General features: G+C 41.8%; 1 protein-coding gene across 1 annotated transcript in view; it reads right to left on the bottom strand.

The window, feature by feature from the left end:
* Positions 1–9382, bottom strand: part of LOC138156168 (P2X purinoceptor 7-like) — a 34031-nt gene extending 24649 nt beyond the window's left edge. The window contains exons 1-3 of the mRNA XM_069081384.1: positions 9213–9382; positions 3180–3324; positions 638–706 (exon numbers count right to left, since the gene is read on the bottom strand). Of these exons, the coding sequence (XP_068937485.1) occupies positions 638–706; positions 3180–3324; positions 9213–9382 (384 nt within the window). The remainder of the gene's footprint in view (positions 1–637; positions 707–3179; positions 3325–9212) is intronic.
* Between the last annotated feature and the right edge of the window lie 1251 nt (positions 9383–10633).

The following is a 10633-nucleotide window of genomic DNA, read 5'->3' as shown; positions in this document are numbered from 1 at the left end:
AGAGAGAGAGAGAGAGACAGAGAGAGAGAGAGAGAGAGACAGAGAGACAGAGAGAGACAGAGAGAGAGACAGAGAGAGAGAGAGAGAGACAGAGAGACAGACAGACAGACAGAGACAGAGAGAGACAGAGAGAGAGAGAGAGACAGAGAGAGAGGGAGCGAGAGCGCAGGCCTCAGAGAACTGGGTCTGAGTCCCATCTCTAATATGGAACTGGTTGTGTGTCTTTGGGTAAGCCACTCTCCATGCTATAGGCTACTCTCTGAGGAGAGTTTCTGGGATGGTACCGATTTGCCTTGCTGAAAGGGATTTAGTCATCAGGGAATTCCCTGTAACTGGGAAATCACAAACTAGCCCTTCTTCCAACCCAATAAAGCACTTCGTACACACCCATGTGTCAGGCTCCGTCTAAGTGTTGGGACATGCAATTAATGAAAAGAAAGACAGTTCTGCCTTTCTTGAGTGTCTGGAGAGTCTCGTACCCATTTCCTGAGTATTCTCCCCCCCCCAAGATTTCAGAACATACACACCTACACACCCACCCTCTTCAGAGAGCATGGAAGATGGTGTCTCTCTTGGTTCTAGACTGAGCCCTCCCTGCCTGCACAGGTCCTCCACCCCTGTTCATAATCTCCCTTACCTCGGGACAAATCCCCTGCCTCTGACCTTCTGTGGTTAGGAAGTTAGTGATCACAAAGAATGAATTTCCCTGAGGAGAAAAAGAACACAAAAATTCCAAATGAGTGAAATTTGCCAATGTTCTAGATCTTTATTACCATTAATAATAATCATGGAAATATTATTCTCATCGGAGAATAAAAAGATATTTATTAAGCACCTACTGTGTGCCAGATGCTGTGCTAAAGTGACAGGGATAGAAATAGCATACAGGAGGGGAGAGGTATTTTGGTGAGAGCAGTCCCAGGGGATGGCTAGCAGAATCAGAGCAATTGATGAGAATGCCTTGGTCTAGAGTGCTCATTAAACATAAGTCTGGAAAAATGTAGTGACAAACCGGGTGGAGTAAAGAAAGGCAAAGTTGTACACAGCAAAACAGCCTCCAAAGCTGGAGCTGGGGCCACTGGGGGGCTGGGAGATGGGTGGACCTCCATCCTATCCAGATAACCAGCCTCCAAACCCAAAATTCTAATCCTAACCCTAGTTAAGATCCGGGAATGTCCACAGGGAATGGCCCTGTGCTGACCCAGTGGTTCTCAAGAGTAGACAAATTTGGAAAAGACTTTAGACTTTACCTAGACCAACCCCCTCATTTTAGGGATAAAGAAACTGAAGCAAAGGTTAAGTGACATCAGGGTCACACAGCTAGTTAAGTGTCTGAGACAGGATTCTTACTAAGCTCATCCTGAGTCCAGGCCCTAGGCTCCATCCACTACATCAAGATACCTCTACTCCAAAAATTGTAAACTCCCTGAGTCAGGGACAGGATTTCACTTAACCCTTTGTTAGCCTCATTGCCTAGCAAAATGCACAGATACATAGTAGGCGTGTGGTCAATGGAATGAATGAGGCCACACGGGATTTTCCAAAGGCCATGTTCTTTTCAAGCTAAATGTATTTTCATTTCCACAATGAACGTCTTTCTGAGAAGTGTGTAAATCAGAGTCTGGTAAATTAAGTCATTTTGAATTAACTCTATTTGCAGGAAGTGGTAACAAGTAGAGTCAGGTGGAGAACTCTTTCTTAAGGCAATCCATTGTCCCCTAATCTGGGTCTATGTGAGCATGGTAGATCTTGTCAGGATCCCCAGGCCAAGACCACCCCTCTCCTTTTACTATTGGGAGACACCCTGTTTTCCAGAGTTTAGGCCCAGCAAGCAGGCTGTGTCCTGAGCTCGTCATAACAATAATTCTTTGCCTCACCCTCTGGATGATCTCAGCCACAGCAAAATCCCAGAACTGTTTCGCACCAACATCAAGTGGTGTCTGAGCTCAGACAAACACCTACAGTACTACTATGAATCAGACTCTTCTCATTGTTGCTGTTAACCCCATTGTCAGGGCTACAGCTCACTGTATATAGTGTTGGGATTTCCCTGCACTGAAGAGGGTCTCCTACTAGAGGGGGGCCTGGGCACATGTGTGTCTAGTTTCCCTCCTCCAATGGGATAAGGAAAGCTTTTTGCTTGTGATCACTGATATCTCTTTGGTTTTATTTTACTTTATTTATTTATTAGGCTATTATTTATTTATTTATTCAACTATTTATTTCTTTTTAGAGTTAGCTGTGATTGTGATAATCTATGTGAGCTTTCTAGAGTTAACAGTAGTTATAGAGCTCCTGTGGCTCTTTCGTCATTTATTATTCAAGATGACAATCTAATATTTATTCTTTCCTATTCAGTGAGTTGGATTTTTCAGGTAGACAGTTTGCGTGATGGGAGACCAAACCTATATTAAGTTCTTTGTTTAGGGTCTCCATGCTCTGACTCCTAAGTGGAAATTGGTAAACTTTTGATACTATCAAAAAGTCTTTAAACTGTATAGACTTTAACCCAGTGATAACCATTACTAGGCCTACACCCCAAAGAGATCAAAGAAAGGAAAAGAGTACATAGGAACAAGAATATTGATAGCAGCTTTTTCTTGTGGCAGCAGAGAACTGGAGAGTGACAGGTTGCCCATTAAGGGAGGAATGACTGAACCAATTACAGTACACGAACGGGACAGAATATTATTGTGCTGTAAAAAAAAAGGATGAAAGCAGCAACTTCAGAGAAACCTGGGAAACTGATATGAACTGATGCAGAAGGAAATGAGAAGAATGAGAACAGTTTGTAACAATAAGCAACAATGTTATAAGGACAAACAAGTTTGAAAGATTTATGAACTCTGATCTGCCCAATGACCCTACGGGATTTTGGAGGACCAATGATGAGGAACACTCACTACCTCCTGACAGGCTTAGGATACCGAATGAAACATACATTTTTGAACATGGTCGATGTGGGAATTTGTTTTGAATAACTATGTATCTTGGATATAAAGATTTTCTTTTTATTTTTTTTTTCATGGGAGGAGGAAGAGAAAATAAGTACTTATATTTGTTAACTTGAAAAAAATTACATTATTTTTTAAATAATTTTTAAAAAAAACCTCTCAATGATAAGAAAGTGAATACTCAAGAGACCTGATTCTTGTGCATGGGATTTCAGGGATTCTCACCTGTAAGGGAATGGTGCAATCTACTGTGTCCAAAACTCTGGTCTTATTTCCTTCAGTCACCTCTGCTATTCCTTTGATTTTGGTGTGCACAGAGCTGATAAGGGGTTCCTTGCGCTGGTACAGTTTCTCACTCCACAAGCCAAAGCTGAATGTGGCAAGAAGAAAAGACAAATAAGGCATTTTGCTGTGGTTTCTAAGTCCTTTGACTGTGAACCTGCCCCTTCTTAGCCTTAAAATTTGTGGAAAAGAGAAAAAGGGAAAAGAGAGTCCTACACTAAAGAAATTTCTAGGCTAATTTGCCCTCATCCAACAAATATTTGCTCAGAATGCACTCCCATCTCATTATTCCCGCCTCTTGGAATCTAAGCTTTTTTTCAGTGTTCAGCTCAGTTGGGACCTCTCTCCTATGTATCTTTCCTGACACTTCCCCTTCTTTGCATTTACTTATCTGTGTACATATTATATCTCCCAATAGAATGTAAGCTCCTTCAGGGTAGGAACTGATTCATTATATATCACTCTCTTCCACACACTGCAAACTAGCCTTCTTGCTGTTCTTCACTCAGGATACTCAATCTCCCACCTCCAGGCCTTTGTACTGTCCCTCCCCTATGCTGGGAATGCTCCTCATCTCCTCTTCATCTCCACCTCTTAGAACTACTAATTTCCTTCAAATCTTAACTGACCTTCTACATGAAATCTTTCCTGATCTTTCCCAGCTGTTAATGCCTCCTCCCCTCATTAGCTTGAATAAATTTCACACGGCCACTAATAATAATTTGGTTTGTTTTGTCTTCAGTTAGTCCAATTATTTTTATATTTTCTCTTCTTGATCTATTCTCCAAATCTGTTGTTTTCCTTTTAAGATGTTTTACTTTCTCTTCTATTTTTCATTATTCATATTTTGTTTAATCATTTCTTGATCTCTTATAATTTCACTGGCTTCACTTTGCTCTAATTTTCAAGGTGTCATTTTCTTCCTTAAGCTTCTGGATCTCCTTGTCTAGTTGGTTAACTTTCCTTTCATACTTTCATTTTTTTCATACTTTTTTTATATTTCCAACTTTCCATTCCTTCCTGTTTTTCTCAGATTATTCTTATTTTCTTTTTTTAGTTTTTCCTCCATCTCTGTCATTTGATTTTTAAAGTATTTTTTCCCTTTTTTTTTAGTTTACATCATTCATTTCCACAAGACTTTGAGTTACAAATTTTCTCCCCAATTTTCCCTACCCACCACCCCAAAACAGCATTCCCACTGAATATCCCCTCCCCCAATCTGTTCTCTCCCATGTCTTCCCCCATTCTCCCTTTGACTTTCCAGTAGGGCTCGGTGGATCTCTATGCCCCACTGCCTGTGTATCTCATTTCCTAGTTACATGTAAAATATTAATAATAATATGCATATATATCTTTGGATTCCACATTCTTTCCCTTCCTCCCTTGTCACCCAACTTCACCAGAAAGATAAGCAATTCAATATAGGTTGTATATGAGTAACTATGCAAAACATTTCCATAGTGGATATATTGTGGAAGACTGACTATATTTCCCTCCATCTTATTCCACCCACAACTTGTTCTATTCTTTACTTTGATCCTTTCCCTTTTCAAAAGTGTATGTTTCCAACTTCCCCCAGCCTGCCCTCCCTTCCATCATCCCCCCTCTCTTCCCCTTCCCCTCTACTCTCCTGTAGGGTTAGATACCCTATTTAGTGTGTATGTCATTCCCTCCCTAAGCCAAATTCAATGAGAATAAGGTTGATTCATTCCCTTTCACCTTCCTGTTCCTCCCCTCCATTGTAACAATTTTCCCTTGCCTCTTCTATATGAGATAATTTACCCCATTCTGTCTCTCCCCATCTTCTCTCATTATATTCCTCTCTCACCTCTTTTTTCACCTTTTAAGTATCATCCCTCCTATTCAATTAGTCCTGTGCCCTCTGTCTATGTATACCTGTAGACATTTATACACACACTCACATATGTATTCATATGCCCATATACCCTCCTATATAGACATATATATGTATGTATACATATACACACATATACATACACACACGCACATATATATGTATACATACACACATATATACATTTCTATTGCCTTCAGCTATTCTCATACTGAGAAAAGTTTCATAAGTTACAATTATGTTTTTCCATGTAGGAATATAAGTAGTTCAACTTTGATAAGTTCCTTATGATTTCCCTGTTTACCTTCTCAAGCTTCTCTTGCTTCTTGTATCTGAATGTCAAATTTTCTATTCAACTCTGGTTTTTTCATCAAGAATGCTTGAAAGTCCTCTTTTCCACTGAATGACCATATTTTCCCCTGGAACATGATACTCAGTTTTGCTGGGTAGGTGATTCTTGGTCTTAGCCCTAGCTCCTTTGACCTCTGGAATATCATATTCCAAGCCCTTCGATCCCTCAATGTGGAAGCTGCCAGGTCCTGAGTTATCCTGATTGTGTTTCCACAATATTGAAATTGTTTCTTCCTGACTGCTTGTAATATTTTCTCCTTGATTTGGGAACTCTGGAACCTGGCTATAATATTCCTAGGAGTTTTCTTTTGGGGATCTTTTTCAGGAGGTGATCAGTGGATTCTTTCAATCTCTATTTTGCCCTCTGGTTCTAAAACATCAGGGCAATTTTCCTTGAAAAATTCTTGAAGGATGATTTCTAGGTTCTTTTTTTTTGATCATGGCTTTCAGGTAGTCCAATAATTTTTAAATTGTCTCTCCTGGATCTATTTTCCAGGTCAATGGTTTTTCCGATGAGATATTTCACATTGCCTTCTATTTTTTCATTTGTTTGAATCTGTTTAATAGTGCCTTTTTTTTTTTTTTTCAAAGCAATTGGGGTTAAGTAACTTGCTCAAGGTTACACAGCCAGGTGATTCTGGGTGGATGCTAAGTGTCTGAGCCCAGATTCGATCCCAGGTCATCCCGACTCTGGGGCCAGTGCTCTTATTCGCTGTGCTACCTGGCTACCCCAATAGTATCTTGATTTCTCATAAAGTCACTAGCTTCCATTTGCTCCAATCTAATTCTGAAGGAATGATTCTCTTCAGTGAACTTTTGAGATTCTTTTTCCATCTGGCAAATTCAGCTTTTTAAAGCATTCTTCTCCTCATTGCCTTTTTGAGCCTCTTTTGCCATCTGAGTTAGTCTATTTTTTAAGGTGTTATTTTCTTCAGTCAGGCTGTTGACTCTCATTTCATAATTTTCTTGCATGGTTCTCATTTCTCTTCCCAATTTTTCCTCCACTTCTCTTATTTGATTTTCAAAATCCTTCTTAAGCTCTTCTATGGCCTGTAAGCACCTCATTCTTTTGTTGGAAGCTTTTGGTGCAGGAGTTCTGACTTTGCTGTCTTCCTCCTGTTCCATGCTTTGATCCTTTTTGTTCCCAAAATATGAGTGTAAAGTTGGGTTGCTCTGTGTGCTTTGCTTCCTTTGCCTGCTCACATTGCCCCTTAATTGCTTGACCTCTGGGCTTTTTGCCACAGTAGGACTCTGCTACCAGAAACGGGAGCTTTATCCCAAATGCTGGGGTTTTCTCAGCTGCCGAGGGTATTAGTTGGGTGCCTTCTCTGAAGCCTCCACATGCTCTGGCAAGCTGGTCGCACACCCTAGGACCTCCACCCTAGACCACAATCTAGATCCAGGCACCTTAAAGCAGGAGCAATTACCCCTCAGACTGGTCCCTTGGTCCCCCTACACTTTGCAGGCCAGGAGCTGAAGCTGCCCCATGGACTGAAGCTGCCCCATGGTGGCTGCTTGGCCGAAGGGCATCAGCCGCTTCTCACCCTTGGGGCAAAGGTTGGATGGCACTCCGAATTCCCAGGTCCCAAAGTCTACACTCCACTGAGCTCTCACTTTGTCCTTGGCATCTATGGGTTGATAATTCTGGAAACTGCCACAGCTGCTGGTGATCTGAAGTCCCTCCAGCCAGTGGCTGGTCAGGCCTCCCTGAGGTTAAGACCTCTGGATCGAGCCTGGCTGGGGTTGGCTCCCAGAGCACTGTGCTGGCCACTTCCTGCCAGCCTGTAAGGCTGTCCCCAGTGGGAAATTAGCTTTTTTGGGTTTGTTATTGTTTTTTTTTTTTTAGCATTATCTGGCTTATGTAGCTCTAAAATTTGTCTAGAGTCATTTTTTACATGAATTGGGGGAGGTGGAAGCCAGAGCTGAGAGGAAGTCTTGTTTCTACTCCTGCCATATTGACTCGGCCCCCTTAAAGTCTTTTTAAAGGTCTTCGAGAAATTCTTTTTGAGCAGGTGACCATTTGACATTACTCTTTTCAATTTCCTTCTCTGAAGATGAACCTGATCGTCTCTATTCGCATAATAGCTTTCTATAGTTGGATTGTTTTTCCTTTGCGTGTGCATTTGTGTGTGTGTGATGATAGCTTAGTTATTTGTAGTCACCTCTAGCCCTGGGTTGTGGGGGATGCTGCCTTTTGCCCCAGATCTTCAGTTCTCACCCTAGCCTGAAACCAAAGTCAAACCTCCAGCATCCTGTACTTGTCCACAGCCAGGGGCTTTGTGGCCCGCTGCTTCTGCACTCACCAGGCATGTGTTTGTGTCTCGTCACCCCCAATGCTCTTCGCAGCACAGATGAGTCTGCAATTCCTGGTCAGCAGAGGTTCCCTTGATCTACCTCGGAGCCCAACTCCCCTCACTATCCTTGGGGTAAAAGTTCTGGTGGCTGGGGCTAGTTGTTTAAGAGGCTAGCTGCTTGCTGTTAAATCAGAACCTAGCCTGGGGGCGTTTGCTCTTCACTGGGACCAAACCTGGTTCTGGGATTTTTCTTCTGATCTTCTAAAATTGTCCCAGGAGGACTCCGGTTATGCCCCTGTTCTTACTTATCTTCACCCACACTTTGTTGGCCCTAAGGTGCTATTTTAACTTTTTTGTGGGGGAAGATCTTTTATATAAGATTTCCAAAGCATCTTTATGCATATTATCTCATTTGATCCTCACAACAATCCTGGGAGGAAGGTACTATTAGTAACCCCCATTTTACAGATGAGGAAACTGAGGTTGAAAGCTATTAAGTGACTTGTCCAGGGTCACATAGCTAGTAAGTGTCTGAGGCTGGATTGGAATTCAGGTCTTCCCAACTCCAACTTCAGTATTCTCTCCACTACACCACCTAACTGCCTCTGGTTACTGTACTATTACCTTAGTAAATTTACCAATGGGATATAATTTTATATATTTAGATATTTATTCACAATATATTTATAACAATATATCTCTACATCAACATTATATTAATATATAACATGTCAACACAATATATTTATATATTATATTAAATATATATTTCATATTAATATTTATGTATTTTATTATATAATTTTATAGCCAAGAAAATATAGGGTCAGATAAGTTAGATGTTGCCATCTGACTTACATTTCATTCATTCAATTATTCAACAATTATCTATTGAACATCAACTTTGTGCCCAGTACTACGTGGAGGAAAAGAGATACAAAGTCAATCAGCAAGAATTTATCAAGTACCAATGTGTGCCCGATGCCCAGATGATTGTCACAGTGGACCACTCCATTTGGGTGGATCTCTAAGGAGAGGGGTGGCATTGTGAATGGAATAATTCAGGATACTCTTTTTTTTTTTTTAAAGCAATCGGGGTTAAGTAACTTGCTCAAGGTTACACGGCCAGTTATTTCTGGGTGTGGTGCTGAGTATCTGAGCCCGGATTTGATCCAGGTCATCCCGACACTGGAGCCGGTGCTCTTACTCGCTGAGCCACCTGGCCGCCCCTCAGGATACTCATTAAGCAGCTGAGATGTGAGCTGGGCTTTGGGTGATAGGTAGGATCTGGATAAGAGGAGGGGAAGGCATTAAAGGAAGGGGGAACTGGGTGGGGAAAAAAGGCAAGAGTGTTGGTGGAGGGAGATGAGAGGGGACAGAGAGCAGAGGGCCTGTTCAAAAGAGCAGAAGAAGATAAGGATGAAGAGCTAGGTTGGGGAATTACCAGGAAAATGAAGCTTGTGGTTTCAGACTTACCAAATGTAGATGATGATGACCACACAAATAACCCACTTGAGAGTCCCATACCAGATGTTCTGAATTTCGACAACTTTCTCAGTCTTAACACTGAACAGACTATTGGAGTAGCACCAGTCCCTCTGGCATCGCATTGACATCAGGGCGGGGGGTTCCCTGAGCCCCTGCATGGCAGCAATGGTGATGGGCACTGCTGACTTCTTCTGTGCTGGCTGGGCTTCAACAGGACAAGTGTGAACGCTTAAGAAGGACTTCTTGATTTTGATGATTCTGAAGAGAACTTTCAGTTTTGCTTAAATAGGAGCATCGCACTTGACAAGGCCAGAGATTCATCTAGAGATAAGTCTGCTCTGATGCCTTGGCCTCACTTAGGCACACTTTGTACACTAAGGAAAATCATTTGTTCTGGAGGTAATCTCTGGCTACAATCAGCTTCCAGATGGACCTGTATTATTATGAATAAATGAATGGATGGATGGATGAAAAAGCATTCATTAAATACTTAATATGTGTTGAACACTGTACTAAATGCTGGAAATAGCAAGATAGTCCCTGCTCTCATGGAGCTTACATTCTAAGGAGGGAAGGCCACAGTCAAAGGGGAGTTGGAAAGGCCTTTGGGCCCAATCAGGGCAGCATGGGTTGGAAATTTCCAGGAAATGACATGTTGATGGTAGGTTCTGAACAAGTTAACATGTAAGGTCACCAATCAGAACCCGGGTCCCCAGTGAAATGTATGGATCCCAGGAGGAAGAGGATGGGGAGGGCGCCCAGAGTGGATGGAAGGAAGGAAACAAACATTTATTAAGCACCTACTATGTGCCAGGCACTGTTTTTTACAAATATTATTTCATTTAATCCTCACAACAACCCTGGGAGGTAGATGCTATGATTACCCCCAGTTTGTTGTCATTATTAAGTCATTTATCAGTTGTGTCCAACTCTTCCTGACCCCATTTGGTGTTTTCTTGACAAAGATACTGGAGTGATTTGTCATTTCCTTCTCCAGCTCATTTTACAGATGAGGAAACTGAGACAAGCAAGGTTAAGTGACTCATCCAGGGTCACACAGCTAGTAAAGTGTCTGAGGCTGGATTTGAACTAAGGAAGATGAGTCTTCCTGACTCCACGTCTGTTGCTGTATCCCCTGTGCTGCCATCAGCCTCATTAAGGTGCCTGTGGCTCCCCACTGTTCATTGAATTAAGTTGAAAGATCTCACTAGGTGGGAATGGGGTGCAAGTCTGTCAGATGATGATGATGATAGCTAGCATTTATTAAGCACCTACTGCATGCCAGGAATTCTGTTAAGCACTTTACAAATCTTATCTGTCTTGATCATCACAATAAACCTGGAAGGTAGGTACTATTATTGTCCCCATTTTGCAGTTCAGGAAACAGAGGCAGAAGTTAAATGATTTGT

This window comes from Petaurus breviceps, unplaced genomic scaffold (genome assembly GCF_028583685.1).
Source record: "Petaurus breviceps papuanus isolate PSGF00001 unplaced genomic scaffold, PetGlider_PUasm1.0 99, whole genome shotgun sequence".
In the NCBI taxonomy this organism is placed as follows: domain Eukaryota; kingdom Metazoa; phylum Chordata; class Mammalia; order Diprotodontia; family Petauridae; genus Petaurus; species Petaurus breviceps.
This window is presented reverse-complemented; position numbering and strand designations above follow the sequence as displayed.